The sequence below is a fragment of the Rattus norvegicus genome, chromosome 17 (assembly GCF_021556685.1).
Source record: "Rattus norvegicus strain SHRSP/BbbUtx chromosome 17, alternate assembly SHRSP_T2T, whole genome shotgun sequence".
Taxonomy (NCBI): domain Eukaryota; kingdom Metazoa; phylum Chordata; class Mammalia; order Rodentia; family Muridae; genus Rattus; species Rattus norvegicus.
This window is the reverse complement of record NC_141550.1, coordinates 73,702,974-73,721,720: the sequence shown is the minus strand read 5'-3', so window position 1 is coordinate 73,721,720 and position 18,747 is coordinate 73,702,974. Positions and strand designations below refer to the sequence as shown.

The window sequence follows — 18,747 nt, the reverse complement described above, 5'->3', positions numbered from 1 at the left end:
CTGAATTGAGAGACTGAGCTATACGGTTGTCCGCCATTGAGCTAGACCCAGGTCAGCGGAGGTCAGGGAGCCTTTCCCGATACGTACGTGGCAAAGACTCAATAGAAAGTGGGGCCATGGATTGGGAGGTGCATTAGCCAGTCCAGTACTTGCAGCGGAAGCGGGAAGACCTAGGTTTGATGACCGGCCCCAACATTAGTGGTGCCCTACAATCTTAGTACAAAAAGGCAGACAGGACTGGATAGCCAAGTCATTGAGCAAAGCTTGGCAGGTTCCAGGCTCAGTAAGGGATCGTGTCTCAAACTCTGATGAAGAGTGATGAGGAAGAAACTCAATAGCAACTTCCTCTGGTCCACAGACACCTGCAAACACCCACACTCGTGCACACACACACACACACACACACACACACACACACACACCACACAGAGTCATACATACACATACATACACAGTCACACATGCACACAGTCACACATGTTGATACACACAGACACACATGCACACATACGCATGTACAGGTACATGTATGCACACACACAAGTACATGCATATGCTCATATATATACACACATAACCATACATACACACATACATACATATACATACACACAAAAGCAGTCACACATACACACATGCAAGGCACTCGCACGCTCACACACATACATGTACACACACATGCACACACAGTCACACACACATACACACATACACACATGCACAAACACATACACACAGTCTCACACACACATGCACACATACACACACAGTCACACACACATACACAGTCATGTACACACACACATACACATGCACACATTAGGAATCTATCTACTAGTTAACAAAAGCTGCAAATGACAGCCAAGTTGGGGCTTGGTTTTCAGCGTGGGGACTGAGTTTGTGAGTCTGACAAGCTATTGGTCTCCCAGTTCGTTATTAGGGCAGTAACTCACCAGTCCAATAGCCCCCTCTGGAGCTTAGCATTTAATGCACAAAGGACAGTTCCTTTGTGCACAGTGGATTCTGGTTTTCCACAGGACCCTGTCTGGTAAAACCTAGTGGAAATTACAAGCTAAGAAAGTCAGCCCTGGGCCACAATAACAGGATGCACCTGCAGATTTCACAGAATTAGCTGCTGTCTTCTCTTCACACCAGTTTGAGAGAAAGAAGCCTGTTTGTCTGCTGCCAAATAGGGCAGAATCTAAAGTGTTCCTATATATCTGCAAATGGTGGAAGCCATCAACCACAGTGGCACGGTCTTCCTAGGTCACCTGACAAAGACTGAGACTTGCTTGCCTTCCTCCTCCACCACGCTCCCTCTCGTTGGCTCCTGGGGACTTACCCATTTGGAATGTGTTACCGTTAACAGGGACCTGTCTGGCCCTGCCTTCCCATCTCCATGGTGAGACTGCCAGCGCTTTGAGTGCAGGGATCCTATTCTATTCATGTTTGGCTACACACTCTGGCATAGGGCCCACTTTCCAGATCCTCAACTAGCATTTTATGGAATTGAATTAAAAAAGAAAAAGATGTACCCACGAGCACATGAGCTGTGTAAAGGTGGCACTGTGGGCACCTAAATAGACCCCCAAACCTGTGTCCAAGCAGTAAAGACTCAGTGCCCCATAGGATGAAAACCACTTCTAATTTACCCAGAAACACAATGAATATATAAATTATGGGTTCCCTGAGCTACTAGCCATCCTCCAAGAAAATGAAGGCCCCTTCCTCCTCAGGTCTCTCCTTTTCAACTTTCTTCTCCTCCCCTCCATTTTCCTCTCCTCTCTTCGTACCTACCCTTTCCAGTCCTTTCTCCTACCCCTCCCCTCCCTATTTTTCCTCCCTTTCTCCTCTCTCTTCTCCCTCCTCTTCTTTCTTCTCCTCTCTTCTCCCCTTCCCTCCTTTCTGTTCCTCTTCCTTCCCCTCTCTGGTTTCTTCCCCTCCTCTCTGCTTTCCCTCTCTCCCCCTCCACACCAACCCCCTTCTCTCCTCTCCCCTCTCCTTGCCTAATTCCGAGACCACAAATGAGCGAGCACGGGACCCTTCAGAGAGGGGAGTGAAATGACAGAGTGAGGGAGCTTTCATGTGGTGTCACTCAGGTAGGACAGGCAAGTCCAATAGTGCCAAGGGATCTGTAAGCCACTGCCTCCCTTTTCAAGGGCTGCTTTCTTTTTCTCCTTGAGTAGGTTATGGACAGTGATGAGGCCTTAACTTCTTTACTTCAGAACCCAATGTAACCACTTGTTCAGTTGCAGGTACTCAGTCCACACGAGCTCGTGGCCTGCTTGACAGAAATGAAATGCTTTGACCTGCGTTTCAGTTCTTCCTTTCTTTAGACTTCTTCTCAAGACATCAATGATTAATAGATGGGAGTAATGGGGAGGAGAGAGGAGAGGGAGAGGGAGAGATGGGGGAGGGGGAGGGGAGGGGGAGGGGAGGGGGAGGTATCATGAGACTCTGAGCTACACATCTCCCTCTTATGCCTGGTACACAAAGAGAGCTGTGCTCAGAATTCTAATTTACCCTCAGAAACCGACTCAACTCCAGAATGTATAAGAAAAAGTAATTTAATTTAAAAAGAACATCTTCCAAGTGTCAAGGAAAAGGGTTACTACCACAAAAGGAACTATAAACAATTACTGTCAAATGATTTTTTATGATTATTTATTTACCTATTTACTTTATTGAGACACGGTTTCTTTGTGTATGTGTAGCCTTGGCTGCCCTGGAACTCATTCTGTAGACCAGGCTAGCCTTGAACACACAACTCAGAGATCCACCTGCCTCTGCCCCTGGGATTAAAGGCACATGTCACCACCAACCCATTTTTTTTTTTTTTTAGGATTTCTTTTACTCTCTTGATTGTGCCCCCAAAATTGCCCTAGGCTTTCTACTCCATCTCAACACTGTCCACCCACCACATTTCTTTTTCTTTTTCTTAATTGACTTTCTATGCAGATCTATATCTATATCTATATCTATATCTATATCTATATCTATATCTATATCTATCTATCTATCTATCTATCTATCTATCTATCTGGAGTGCACAAATGTATATATTGCTCCGTGTGTGTGTATCTGAGTTTCTAAGAGTGCACACACATGGACATGCATGTTTAATATCGAGTATCCTCCTTGGTCACTCTCTACTTCATTTTCTGAGCCAAGTCTCTTGCTGAACCCAGAGTTCCTCTGATGCATAGAGTCTAGCTAGCCTGCTTGTTCTGGGGATCCCTTTCCCATCCACCAAGTGTTGGAGTTACAAGCAGCCACTGTGCTGCCTTTTCCCTTGGGTGTCAGAGGTTTGTGGTCCAGTCTTCATACTTCTGTGGCCAGTGCTTTATCCGTTGAGCCACCTCCCAGCCCTTCAGCACCTTTTCTGTAACAGAAATATTCTTACTCTTGAAAAAAGAAATGGGTTCCAGGACAGCCAAGGCTGCACAGAGAAACCCATATTTCTAATTGGTGAAGCCTTCCCTGACAGGTTACACATGTGAGCAAGGCAAAGAGACAGAGAAACGCTGAGCGTCAGAGGCTCATCCGTGCTAACCAAGTACGTACGCTACTACTGACCGATGCCCCATCCTGAACCTAATCTGAACAACTGAAAGCAACGATAAAGTAATCCCACTGATACCTGTTTTAAAAAGTAATTCTTTATTCTGACCTACTTATTTTTATTTTATGACCTATGGTTTTTTGCCTGTATGTGCGTCTGAGTGAGTGTGTCAGAACCGCTGGGACTGAAATTACGGATATTTGCAGATATTTGTCAGTTGCCATGTAGGTGCTGGGGATTGAACCTTGGTCCTCTGGAAGAGCAGCCAGTGCTTTTAACCACTGAGCCATCTCTCCAGCCATCTCTCCATATATATAGGCAGTGTGTGCATGCACACTATCCTTGGTGGAAAGAGGAGGGAGACAGATGCCCCAGAACTACAGTTAGGGCTGTAAGCTGCGACATGGGTACTGGAAACCGAACACAAATCCCCAAGAAGAGCCACTAGTGTTCTTAGCTCCTGAGCCATCCTTCCAGCCCTCAGGAGATGCCTTTGAATGGTGGATAATGGGTACCAAAACATAGCTGGGGGAGGAAAGTAGTTCTACCCTTCTGTGTAGGAATAACTGTCGTCTACCTCAGCTGACCAGGGAAAGAACTGAGTGCTCCCAATTAGCAGGAATGAAAAACTAAAGAAGATGGAGATGCGATCACCAGACTACCGCATGACATACTGCACACACGTACTGAAGTGTGACGCTGCCCCTCATAAGTGAGTGTAAACGTCTTTCAATTTAAAAAAAAACAACAACAAAAACCCAAGAGTGCTTTGGGTCTGGAGGTGTTTGGCTTAGTGATGGAGCAGGGACCTAACATTGATGGGACATGTGAGACCCTAGGTTCCAACCTCAGCCCAAACAAACAGGAACAAAAGGACCAACTTTTTGAAAATGTTAAAGAAAAATATTAGAACAGTTTTCAGCTTTTTAAAAATGGGATACTGGGCCTCCCAGAACCAGAGGAAGATGACAAGTCTACCAAATACCTGTGTCAAAACTGTTTGTATGAATATTTCACACACACACACACACACACACACACACACACACACACACAGAGAGAGAGAGAGAGAGAGAGAGAGAGAGAGAGAGAGAGAGATGTAATCTGGGCATGGCAGTTCATGCCTTTAGTCCCAGCACACTTGGGAGGCAGAGGCAGTAGATCTCTGTGAGTTGACGGGCCAGCCTGGTCTACATAAGAAGTTCTGGGGGCTGGAGAGATGGCTCAGCGGTTAAGAGCACCAACTGCTCTTCCAGAGGTCCTGAGTTCAATTCCCAGCAACCACATGGTGGCTCACAACCATCTGTAATGGAATCCTCTTCTGATGCGTCTGAAGACGGCTACAGTGTACTCATGTATGTAAAGAAAATAAATATTAAAAAAAAAAGAAGTTCTGGACAAGCTGGAGAGATGGCTCAGCAGTTAAGAACACTAAATGCTCTTCTAGAGGTCCTGAGTAATTCCCAGGAACCACACGCGGTGGCTCACAATCATCTGTAATGAGATCTGATGCCCTCTTCTGGTGTGTCTGAAGACAGCGACAGAGTACGCATATAAATAAAATAAATAAATCTTAAAAAAAAAGAAAAAAACAAAAGAAGTTCTGAGACAACCAAGGCTTCATAGAGAAACCCTGACTCAAAAATATATTAATTGAAACATTAAAAAATGCTTCAAATGTGAAGGAAAAGGGATATCCAGTAGAGTTCTCATCTCAGTAACATTTTGTGTGAAGGATGAAACCATCTGCAACAGAAAAGAATGAATGAGAGGGGTCTTCACCAGCAAGGAGAACCTGCCACCAACTGAGCTCTCTTCCTTAGCCCATGAGTGCCTTCAGGCTTCCTTTGAGCCTTCATACACATTTGTTTCTTCCTTTCCTGGGCTCCTCTGTGCTCTCTGGGACTGGTAGTCTTTCTGAAGTTACCTTGACAAAGCAGGAGGGCCAGGAAATGGAAGTGAAAGGAGATCTGACTTCTCTCCTCACCTTTCTCCCTCAGTTCACATCTGTCTTCCTTCCCAGTCTTGACTCCGATCAACATAACCCTTATGTTAAAAGTTATCTTTATCCAGTTGTTACTTTATATGAGATGGTTCTAGAATGCTCAGCCCATTACTCCCATGTTCTTATTATGGAGGGCTGAAAGCACTACTGGATGACCTTGAAAAAGGGCTATTTTCAGATGGCCTGGATGGACAGCAAAGAAATCAAACAAACCCCTTAAATAAAAATTTATTGACAATAAATAATTTTATACATTAAAAAAGAACCCTTAGGGCTGGAGAGATGGCTCAGCGGTTAAGAGCACTGACTGCTCTTCCCAAGGTCCTGGGTTCAAATCCCAGCAACCACATGGTGGCTCACAACCATCTGTAATGAGATCTGATGCCCTCTTCTGGTGTGTCTTATATATAATTAATAAATCTTAAAAAAAAAAAGAATCCTTAAAAAAAGTTAGTGATGTGAGGATGGGGAGTGGGGGATGGGGCTGAGAATCAAATGTTAGTGTAGATTGTAAAATGATCATCTTCAAAGACTATCCCATAGGTGAGGACAAGAGGGGGTGCCTACAGAGACCATTAACTCCTTCCTGTAAGTGGAGCTAATCTATTTCTCTACCATTCATTTAATAACCACGTGGTTAACTCAAGCTAGAGGAATTGACCTCTGCTAGTGCCCATAACCTCAGGTCTCTGGTCCCACATTCACTTTTCCCTGTGCAAATACTCTGCCAGGAAGCCCCCTCTATGTAATTTGTATTTATAATAACCCTATTTAGGTGTTTATTATTTCATGCCTTGGAGAGTGTTTTAACATCTCTCAGCCTTCCCTTCTCTTGAAATGTTACTCTTCCCAGCAGACCATACCAGTTTTGGCATTCCTGGGAGTCTTAGTTAGGGTTACTACTATTGCCATGATGAAGCACCATGATCGAAAGCAACTTGGGGAGGACAGGATATATTTCACTCACAGTTCCATATAACAGTTCATCCTCAAGTGCAACGAGGGCGGGGTGGGGTGGGGGACTCAACCAGGGCAGGAACCTGGAGGCAGGAGTTGACACAGAGGCCATGGAGGAGTGTTTCCTGGCTTGCTTGCTATGGTTACCTTGGTCTGCTTTTTTTTTTTGTAAAGCACTCAAGACCACCAGCCCAAGGATGACAACACCCATAATAGGCTAGGCCCTCCCCCATCAGCCACTAATTAAGAAAATGCCCTACAGCCCAATCTTTTTTTTTTTTTTGTTCTTTTTTTTTTTTTTTTCCGGAGCTGGGGACCGAACCCAGGGCCTTGCGCTTCCTAGGTAAGCGCTCTACCACTGAGCTAAATCCCCAGCCCCCCTACAGCCCAATCTTAGGGAGGCATTTTCTCAATTGAGGTTCTCCCCTTTCCACTAACTCCAGCGTGTATCAGATCGACACAAAACCGCCTGGCACATTGTTCCACCCTGTTTGGACATGTCTCAGATTCTATCCTTCGATGTCCTCTTTCCCATCAACCCAACCGACATTTCTAGCCTCACATTCTCTAGCCTCCCACTCAGCTGCACTTCTGGTTAGCTGTTGGGCACAGCTTGTACCTACAGGACCGACCTATAAAGGCTACATTCGCCCTTCAAGAAGAGTACTGATGTCTTTCCTGAACATAGCCATCCATAATGTTCCCCTAGCTAAGCGTCTCCTGCTCTTCTTCATCGTGGTTACTGGGCAACCACTACCTTCTACTGTCAGAAAGAGCAAAGGCTCACCTCTAACCTAAGAAGAGGCCACGTGGGTCAGATATCTGATGCCTGATATGACGTGCAGTTTCTTCTGAGAAGAACCAACCATTTCTGATAAGAGAGTTGAGCAACTTCCTGATATGCTAGACTCAGCTTTGTAGACCAACCAACCAACTGCCTGTCCTGAAGGGATCTAGTGACACTTAGAGTTAGGCAGATGTTTCTTAAATTAATCTGTTGGGGTCACCTGGACTACTGTTTCTTCCTTAAAAGTCTTTTCCAGGGAAGAAATATTTGAAACGGACTTAGTGGAAACTACCTATTTCCAGCAGGTTTGAAACAAAGCTTGGACATGTGCTCACAAGCATTTGCCTGAAACGGCGAGAAATGTGTGCTTGTTATAGAATCATGTTGGCACATCTTGATGTGTCGTGATTGAATACCTGTGCGTGCTATGAAATCAGTGCTGATTTCGAAAATATATCGGATGTTGCCTGTCTCCAGAGCCCACAGGGAGGAGGTACCTTCATCCTACAATCCTCAGACTCTTAAGAGTTCAGAGTGCCTGTGACACTCCTGTAAATGGTCTGTAGATTGACTGATTATATGGGGGTGTGCATTTTTCCCCTGGAGGGAGGAAATTAAGATCTCACCAGATGGGCAGGAGAGATGGTTCAGTGGTTAAGAGCACTGACTGCTCTTCCAGAGGTCCTGAGTTCAATTCCCAGCAACCACATGGTGGCTCACAACCATCTGTAATGGGATCTGATGCCCTCTTCTGCTGTGTCTGAAGACAGCTACAGTGTACTTATATAATAAGTGATCTGCAACTAGGCTAGAGGTAAAAAGTCTTGGAAATAGTGGGTGACGAAACAGCTTGGTGACACTCTACAAGTGACTACAAAGGGCTCTGAAAGGCCTCTGGGAGAAATTATACTCAAAATCCTCCATTGCAACTGCAGACACATCTGGGCAACAGTCTGTCTTCTGCATTTGTGGACCCCACACCCGAGGAACAATGAACCGTGCATCAGAACTATTCAAAACCACCATGCGTGCACTGAACCAATACAGATGTGTTTGATTACTGACATCCTCTAAGCATACAGCACAGCCTTGAACCCAGTTACACTTCTAAGAGGGCTCTAGGGTCAGGCCACTTTAGATGAAATGCCTGTGTCTGCTAAAGCTGCCCTTCCACACCCATGCATGACCTTGCTTCTCAGTCTTTGGTGAGTCTTCTAGGGGGAGTCTCCCCCAGAGGACTCAGTTTACAAAACCCTAAGCGAGACCACTGCCAAGAACTGCTTGCTCACCCCTCCTGCCACGGTAGGGAATCCCCCCTTTCCTTGTACAGGCAAAGCACAGAGAAGTACTCATAAGTAGAGCCTGATCCTTCTCACCAAACACTGCCCACACCTCCCAGTAATTGAACTTGAAAAAAGAAGAAAAAAAAAGAGCTAGTTTGAAAAATTACCGCAAACTATATTGTCATCAAAAAACACTTCCTATATGAGATCACAGAACAGAGTAGGTACAACTTCCTGCTGAGCAGATCAGCCTAATGCTTAAATAGAACAAGTCCTGACTGTCATTGACATTGTATAAAAGCCAAGATGACAGCCTGAGAGGACCGAGCCCTTGTTCTGGCATTCTCCCAGGAGGATGCAGAAAAGGGGCTGACCCAACATTCTGCAGAGAATTTCATCCAGTTCCTTCCTGCATCCTGATCCCACGTGCCAGGGAGATGGAGCCACACTTGCTGATGTTGGGGTTTCTCTCATTCACCATAGTACCCGGCTGTTGGGCAGGTAAGAGGCCAGGGGCTGCCCTGGGAATCTTGGGAAGACTAATGGAGTCTTGGTAAGTCTACATCTCCTCAGCTATACAACCAGAGGGAGCAATGAGGTGGAAAACTGGGAAGAGGGTGTTGAATCATGGGCTCTACCTCTTATCTGTGGTCCAGCAGGACCTCTTTTTGTGCCTCAGTGGTTCCTAATCTATCAACCATTCTTAAAATAGCAGGAAGGAGTTTCTCATTCATAGTCCTTTTTAAGTTTCATCCCCAGAGATGGTTTGGTTTTGCTGTCTTGGGAAGTTTCTTGTAAATGTCATTTTATTCAGAATATAAATATACTCATTTTCAGAGCATGGCTTTCCTTTGCTCCTCTGGGTGTAGCTTCTGTGTGTGTACATGTGGACAAGTATGTAAATTGTGAATTCTATCACGGAGGACCTTGTCAGGTATTATTTTAAGAAATAAAACCATCACCATCTCAGACATCAAACAACTCTCTTTAATTGAGTATAAATTTCCTAATACTGTTTTTTTTCTTGCTAATCCAGAAAGAGGAATAAGGTTTGTGGAAATATATATATTTCAGGTCTATTAGATAATGGATAATAAATATAGAGGTAGATAGATATAATAGATAAGTAGATTAGATAGATGATAGATAGATAGATAGATAGATAGATAGATAGATAGATAGATAGATAGATAGATAGAAAGAAGAATCTCACTATGTGGTTTTGGGTTGCCTGGAATATGTCATGTAAACTGGTTTGGCCTCAAATTCATAAAGATCCACCTGCTTCTGTGCATACCTCCACACTAGGCTGAATACATATTTTTTGGAAGGCCTACAATTTCATATTCTTAATTTCTAGGAATTTATGCTTAAATGACTCCAGCAAAAAACATATTGAGAAGAGGAAAATTATGACCTATACCCAAAGCATGGTTGCTGACTTGGGGGCAAATGATCACAGTGTGTTGGGCCACTTAGGAGCACCTTGGCTTTGGAGTTAAGATGTTTATAATTTTAGAAAGCCTTTAATGTGATTTCTCCTTCAATAGCATCTTTCCCTCAACGGTGTCTTTGCCAGGGCAGTCCTAGTCAGAACAAACAAGTCTTTACAGTTATGTAAAGTTATTCTGTCTCTGAGGGAAAGCCTTTCAATGAAATTTGTCTTATGAACTGTGGTTGACTTTTATAGGGCTCCTTTACTTGGTTTTGAAAAATGTCTCTCCATGACTTCTTGGGAATATGTACATTGAAAAATGACAGTTAAACAGGTGGGAGTGTGCCTAGAACTACAGGGGTGTGGGGCTGTCAGAGAAGACTTCTGGGACATAGTGTGTCCAGGGAGCCCTGGAGACTGGCAAATTTTGATAAGAGAAGATTTTTAGATGAGAAGGCACCTGGATAAAGACATAGAAATGACTGAGGAGTCCATAAGTATATTCTCTGAATGTGGGCTATTGGATAAAGAACAGAAGGATAGGGATGGGGCTGAAGGAATTAAAGCTCTGGACAGGAAGCTCTATCTTTTCCTTTTCCTGTGTCGTTGTGGGTAGAAATCCAAGGCCTTGAGCACACTAGGCAAGCACTCCAACCCTGAGCTGCATTCCCAGCCCACAACTTAAAATGCTTTTAGTTGCATTTGGTAGGCAACAGAAACTGCTTGAGAATGCCAGGGAACGGCATTGATAGAGTAGACTTGATGAACCAGATGTATAAATTTTATTACAACTTCTAACCACTTTATAGTGTGGGTGTCATGAATCACCCCCCAAATCAGAGTATCAATGTTGCAAGGTTCACATCCCGACTGTCTTTTCTATTGGAATCAAGACCAGAGGTGACTCTGGCTGAGATTAGAAAGAGAACAGGTGCAAGGAGGTGTGTCACAAGGCAACTTGGTTCCCAGTGGGAAAGAGAAAGAAATGGTCCAGCTTGTTGAGGTCAGCAAGTAGCTCAGAAACTACCCCAGGGCAAGAGATAATCTCATCTCACCCTTGTTTTATTCTCCAGGAAGGATCCAGTTTAAGCAATAAATGGGGCTCAGAGATGGCTCATTATTGGTTTAGAGCACTCCTTACTCTTACAAAGGACCCCAGGACCCAACAGCATGGTGGCTCTGAGCCATCTGTAACTTCAGTTCCAGGGGATCTGACAACCTCTTCTGACCTCCACAGACACCACACACATGGCAAACAGACATAGATGTGGGTCAAACACCTATACATATAAAAATAAATAAATACTAAATTTTAAGAAAGTCTAAAAAAAAAAAAAACAAGTCTTTCTACTCCTTGGGGGCAAGAGGACTTTCATGAAGCAAGACAGACTGTCAACTGATGTGATTTCTAGCTGATTCATACGGCAGATTTTAGTTCTGAAAGTTTCCAAAGCCACTTGAAGTTGTGATGTAGTACAAGGGATGTATTAGTCAACCCGGGTGTTTTTAGTCTCGGTATCACTGGGTCTTGGGATGTGGTTAGAAGGGAATTCTCCCCGATGTTGTCAACACAGCAGCAGCCAACCGGTCACCTTTCTCAGAACCGTGGAAATTCTGAGCCGCCTCCTGATCGGTTTTCATTCTAGGAATTCTGTAATCAAATCCTTATCCCTCTAGGGTCAAAAGACAAAAAGGTGTGGAAACACATCGAGGCGATAGACTCGTCTAATTATCCTTTCTGGTAAAGGCTACTTCCCACACTAGAATTTCCCATCTTTGGCTCTGCTATTAAGATGCACACTTCACAGGGCTTCCTTCAGGTTCTTCACAGTATTGTAGCCACTCTGGCTTTGCTCATCATCCGAATTAGACCTTGGAGATACGGGGTTTTGCTAAGCACTGGGGATTCCAAAGGCAGTCATGACGTTTGTTTCTAAGGGTCTTAAATAGGCGGCTTGATCTGTAACCCCATGTCTGTGCTCCATTTAGCTTTCAACATTGAAAAAACAATGATTCATATTTCATCCACTCGCGTGTCATCTGGCCAGGCTCTGAAAGAACAGCTTCTCCTGTTCAACACCTTGGTCACTCGGTCCCTCCCAAAGGCAAGGATTTCTGCGTTCATGCATGCACACATGTGTGAGTACGTGTGCAGGTGAATGTGTGTGGAGACCAAAAGTCAACTTTGGTATTAATCCTTCAGGTGCCATTCACATGAGTTGGTTTTCTTATTGTTTGAAGTTTTTATTGTCATTGTCTAGAGATAGAGTTTCTTGCTGGTCTAGGGGACTACATGATTAGGCTAAGCTGGCTGGTCAGAGTTTCACGAATCTGCCTATTTCTGCTTTCCTAGGCTGATACTAAAGGTATGCAAAAGAATATATATATTATATATGTATATATATATAATATATATATGATGTATCAGTGTTTTGCCTACATATATACACGCACACGCACACACACATGCACATGCACATACACATACGTATACACACATATACATATGCACCACATGCCTCCCTGGTGCCCTCAGAGGTCAAAAGAGGACATTGGATCACCTCAGACTGGAACTACAGATAGTTTTCAACTCACATGTGGGTGCTGGGGAGTGAACCTGGGTCCTCTGCCAAAGCAACAAGTGTTCTTAACCTCCCAGCTGTCTCTCCAGCTGCATACTGATTTATGTGGGTGCTAGGGTTCAGAACTGAGATCCTCATACTTACACAGCAAGCACTTTCCTACTGAGCCATCTCCCTAGCCCTGAACACCACACACACACACACACACACACACACACACACACACACACACGCTCAATAACTTTGAGAACTCCAGACACTTTTGGGTAATTTTTTTTGTGGAAACCATTCCTGTGGTAGCAATGAGAGCCCCGAGGCTAGGCTGCACCCCAACGCAGTGGCTGTTCATGTTAACTCTGTTTTCCTTATTGTCTGATGACAGCCATACATTTTACAGATAAGATTGAATTCCCGGGGTTGGGGATTTAGCTCAGTGGTAGAGCGCTTGCCTAGGAAGCGCAAGGCCCTGGGTTCGGTCCCCATCTCCGAAAAAAAAAAAAAAAAAAGAAAAAAGAAAAAAAAAAAAGATTGAATTCCCTCCAGAAATACAGCATGCCACCGGTGGTCAGTGAGAGACAGAGATAGGAGGCAAATAAACTTTTAAAGAGTACTATGGAACAAGAAACCTAATGGTGTTAGAAAAAAACCAAAGGCAAGACCTAGCAAGCCACAGTTTTTGGCTAATTTCTCTCTCCAACAGGAGAAGGTTGTTGCAGATATCTTGAAATCCCCGTCCAATTCCATCATTATAGGAACTCTGGAAATACTAAAAAAAAAAAAAAAAAAAAAAAGACTTGCACACACACACACACACACACACACACACAATCCTTTTTATGTTTTTATGCTGGAGTACTTTTGGAAGCAAGAAACGTTCCCAACCAAAGACATGGCCCATACCATGTGGACTGAAAGGTCACCCAGTATCAGCAGACCAAAGCCTGATAGCTGGGCTCTAGGTTATTTTCCCACTCTCGAGAGTGCAGTGCTCTGCACTACAGCATGATCACTAATTCTGAACTGCTTGAGTTGTGGGTGTAGGGTAAAAACACCACTGTGTTTTGGTGAAGGCTTCTCCTGATAGTTTGCTTGCTATGGGGATTTCTTCCATCAAACTACATCCATGCTTTGCAAAAGGAATGGGAATCTGTCTCTTTCTTCTCTTTATCTCAAGCCATTCCTTTTGAGGAAAAAAAGAGAGCCTTTATTCAATGCGTTATTTCAAAAGGTTATAAATCCCAGACCTGGGATGCCTCTGTGGTTAACAGTGCATACTACTTTTGTGGAGGTTGGTTCCTAGTACTCATGCTGGGAGTCTTACAACTGCCTATTTGGATCCAGTGACCTCTTCTGGCTTGCATGTACATATGGACACATACCTAAATGAGAATGATTCCTTTTAAAGATGCTATAAGCACTTTCTCTTTAAATGGGTTTCAAATAAATCTGGACTTGAACTCAGGCTTCTCTGTTGTTGCTGCTGCTTTTGTTGTTGTTGTTGTTGTTGTTGTTGTTGTTGTTCTCCTGGCTATCCTGGAACTCACCCTGTAGACCAGGCTGGCCACCACCTCAGAGATCCAGCTGTATCTGTTTCCCAAGTGCTGGACTGAAAGGCATGTACCATTCCCGCCTGGTAAACCCAGGCCTCTTGATGACTTGATTACAGTATCTCTCCTATGCCTTTATCCTGATTCTCAGAAGTGATATTTCTCTACCCATGCAGCCATCCACTCATGCATTAGAATTATAGGGATGGAAAAAGGTACAGCCCTTGTTCTCCAACATGAAGATTAAGCATCTGCTGTGTGATTCTGAACAGGAAGACTGCCAAGGGAAAGCTGACATCTGCCAATGAGTCAACATTGCGTTCCCTTCCAGAATCTCCGTCACATTGTCAAGGAAATCACCCATCTGCAGGGAAAACAACCATTTAGTGATCTCTGAAGATGTTGGGTGCTTTCTACTCTAATGTTGCTCAAATTGTTTTTGGCTACTTGACTTTATGGTCATCCTGGGCCTTGCCTTCATCAATGAGAAAACACAGGTCTCACGGGGGACTCTCTGTGGAACCATGTTTCCCAAGGCCAGCTGCAATTACAATGTACATCTGGAATGCCTGTTAAATCGATGGCTGGGACTTCTTCAGACTAGTGAAGTCAGACTCAGGGGAGAAGAACCAGACATACCAAATGACATTGTTTTTATGTCCCTCCAAACAATGACGATGCGGTGAGGAGTGAAACACAATGACTACTGTAGAGAAGTAAATTAATGGAGTAACCCAATCCTGCAGCCATGCATGGTGTGCACAGCTGTGACCCTGGCACTTGGGAGATTGGCACAGGAGGATTGTGAGTTTGAGGCCAGCACAGAGCTTCACAGTGAGACTATTTTAAAAGAATAAACAAGGGGCTGGGGATTTAGCTCAGTGGTAGAGCGCTTACCTAGGAAGCGCAAGGCCCTGGGTTCGGTCCCCAGCTCTGAAAAAAAGAACCAAAAAAAAAAAAAAAGAATAAACAAGGAGAGAAGGAAGTGGGGAAGGGAGAAGGGGAGGAGGAAGAGGAAGGCAAATGGTTCCCATGTTGGTCTAGTTCCTTTGCTTCATTTTTACTCTTTGAGAGCAGAGGAGCACTTCTCAAACTTTACAAGACCCCTGGAGATTTCATTATAAAGCATTCTGTTTGGAGAGGGATTTGGCAGCTTGAAATTCTAGTTCAAACAGGATCCAATATGAGAGTTGCGTTGTCAGTGCATGGACCCAGTTCTCATATTGGATCCTGTAACAACAAAAAGTACACACTACGTATCCACACAGAGCTTATGACTAAAATGGGAAGCAACTCCAGGGAAGATCAAATATTGGTCAAAGGTTGCACAGTCTATGAATGTCAGAAGTGGTCAGAATATAGAGAGCAGCCTACTGCCTGGGTAATTGAGGAAGATGCTCTGAGAAGGGCTGTTGGAGAACCTAGCTTGAAGGGTGCTTAAGAATAACAGAGGATGTTATTGAATATTGTGAGGATTCTGCTGAAGCTGTACACACAGACTGTTATCCATTTGTGGTCAACTGAAGACTGGGGAGCTAAACAGAACAACCAAGCCGATGAACTATATCTGTCATATTCATATGTGTATATATATGTATGTATGTATATATATATATATATTGCATAGTGTTTCTCTGATAAAAGTTAATGCTTTTCCCACATAAAACAGCTGACCATGGTGGCACCTGTTTGTAATCCCATTGCTAGGAAAGCAGAGATGAGCAGATTGCTGGGGCTTACTGGTCTACCAGCCAAATAGGTGAGCTCAAAGATGATGGGAAACTATCTCAAGAGGATAGATGGATCACACACACACACACACACACACACACACACACACACACACACACACACACTATGTACCCACATGGACATGTGCAATAACAACAACATTTTTGCTCAGACATAAGACTTTGCATGTTTCTCATCCTTCTTAAATCCTCCAGTGCCTACAGGCATCAGTTGTTTCTAGTAGATTTCTTTGACATGGTGGGTTACTGAGTACTATTGCCACTACCACATGACACTCTGGATATAGTCAAAGAATTTTTAGTTTTCTTCTACCCCTATATCTATGCTTTTAACTCTGATGCAGCCCTGTCAGCCTTATACCACAAGGTCAGAATCCCATGGCTTCTAACATGACAGCCTACTTCTACCCTGCCAGTTCACTAGGCTCAGACCAGCAACTCTTAAGGTAGCACCAGGCATCCCACATGCAGGAGGCTTAGACTCACACAACTAGGCTACCAACGGTAAATGGTTTCACCCGAAAGAAGCACTGTTATATTTATTTATTTAAAAGTTTTTAAGTTATTTTTTCATGTGTGCGTGCGTGCATGTGTGTATTTTGGCGCGCGCGCGCACGCGCGCGCGTGTGTGTGTATGTGTGTGTGTGTGTGTGTGTGTGTGTGTGTGTGTGTGTGTGTATACTCTGGGTATGCTTGATGTTCAATGAGACCAGAAAAAGGCATTGGATGCCCTGAAACTGGAATTATGGAAGGTTGTGAGCTACTATGTGGGTGTGGGACTGGGTCCTCTGCAAGAGCAACAAGTGCTCTTACCTGCTGAGGTCTCCCTCCCATTCTAGAGAAAGCATTTTAAACAGGGATGATAACAAGAGCTTATGCTCACATTCTATGTGCAATCTCCTGGGATTGTGTTAAATCAGTGTCTCTCTATTCAATTTTCAAAACAAGGTGGTTGTGTTGGGCACTGTGGTCTATACCTTTATGTTCAACAAGGCAGCAGCTTTCTAAGTTTCGTGTCAACCTCCTCTACACAGAGTACTGTTCTCAACCCGCCTAACGCTGTGGCCCTCTAATACAGTTCCTTCCGCTGTGGTGACCCCCAACCATAAAATTATCTTTGTTGCTACCTCATAGCTGCAATTTTGCTACTTTTATGACTTGTGATGTAAATATCTGCGTTTCCTGATTGCCTTAGGCGACCCACAGATTGAGAACCACAGACCCAGAGAGTTTCCAAGCCAGTTAGGGCCACGCCATGAGTCCGGAAATAAAACAAAAATAAAAAGCAGTTCTTGTTATTTCCACTTTGTAGTTGACCAACGGAGTCTTTGGTCAGTTAAATCTGTAGCTGCTGTAACACGACTAGGAAGTCACTAGAAGCTAAGCTTACAGTATCTCTACCCACCATCCTAACCCATGGCCACCTTATAGAGCAGCCAGAATGCCCTATCTATTGAATCTCTTGTATTTGTGTGTGTGTGTGTGTGTGTGTGTGTGTGTGTGTGTGTGCACATGCATGTTTATATACGTGTGTGGAGGTCAGAGTTCATATTCCATCTTCTTTTATCTCTTCATCTTATCTTTGTTGAGACAGAGTCTCTCACTGAACCTGGAGCTCACCAATTCAGCTAGACAGCCTGCTCAGAAAGCTGGAGTGGTCCCGACTTCCCCAGCCCCACTGCTAGGGCTACAAACATATATCATTCTGCTCTGATTTTTACCTGGATGTAGAGATCCAAACATGAGTCCTCCTGCTCTCACAGGATGGTACGCTCCAGCATAGCCTCAGCTTCTTTTTCCCCCCTCCTTTCTGAAACATGGTCTTATGTAGCCCAGGGTAGCTTAGACATTCATGATGTGAATGAGGCCAGCCCCAAACTCCTGATCCCTCTGGCCTCACCTGCACGTGTCTGGAATTCAAGTGTGTGCCTCTCTCTCAGTCTGGTAGGAGCTCCTCAGAACCCTGATAGTCTTAGATCCTGTATTCTCTGAATCCTTCTGCTACCTCCAAAGAGTAGCCTGGGGTGTTTTCCTTGCATCTGATAGCATTTCAAAGAAGCCACTGCAGTCGAGTTCATGCTGGCAGCTGGCAAAGCAAAGGAAATTCTGAGCACCTTTGGTCGTGAGTCACCACACCTCATTCAGGAATTGCCATCTCTGCCCACAGGGTCACCCACTGTTTTCTGTGTGGGACTAAAATAGATACCTCCCTCAGAAATTGGTTCGTGTGTGTGTGCGCGTGTGCTCTCGGTAATAAAAACAACAGACCAAGATGGGTATGTGCTTCTGAGGGCAGACTAAGAAGCCGCTCACAAGTATATGTGACAGGTGAGAGGAGCTGTGGTAAGGGACATCTGACCCTTGTGGCAGGACTTCCTGTTTCTTCTGTCTGCTTCTTTGTTGACTTGTCTTCTCATCAATTTGTCCACGATCTGTTCAGCAACTTCTCACAAGGTGGGAGAGGTGGAGATGAGGAAGACCTAACTCTTGGCCTCTAGAGTCTTATTGTTCAAGGGAAAGAAATACTGCCTGGGCTCTTGCCACCCAAGCCAAGGGTTGAGATTCAAGGAAGGATACAGAGCTGGTGGACACCTAGGCCATGGTCCACCACTCTGTAAGCTAGGAACGGCCTCCCACTACACGTGCCTTTAGAAGAGAGAGAAGGGCTCAGAGCACTGTTCTGTCAGCGTGAATAGCTGGAATTATTAGAAACCAACACTTTCCATTTTGAATTTAGAACAATTGCACAGAGGCTGTGTGCTTCGTTTGGCTCAAGAAATACCTTGCAGGGACATTTCAGGTAGGATATATTTGGAGTCCTTCAGGAGCTGACTGTCG

General features: G+C 44.3%; 1 protein-coding gene across 2 annotated transcripts in view; it reads left to right on the top strand.

Moving 5' to 3' along the window:
- The first annotated feature begins 8,806 nt into the window (after positions 1 to 8,806).
- The window catches only part of Il2ra (interleukin 2 receptor subunit alpha), a 48,889-nt gene continuing 38,948 nt past the window's right edge, over positions 8,807 to 18,747 (top strand). Inside the window, exon 1 of one of the 2 annotated variants that reach the window (XR_015640642.1) lies at positions 8,807 to 9,095. Coding sequence is in view for 1 of the 2 variants with exons in the window: in NM_013163.2 (NP_037295.1) it covers positions 9,032 to 9,095 (64 nt within the window). In the remaining variant the exon portion in view is untranslated. 2 annotated transcript variants of the gene reach the window in all.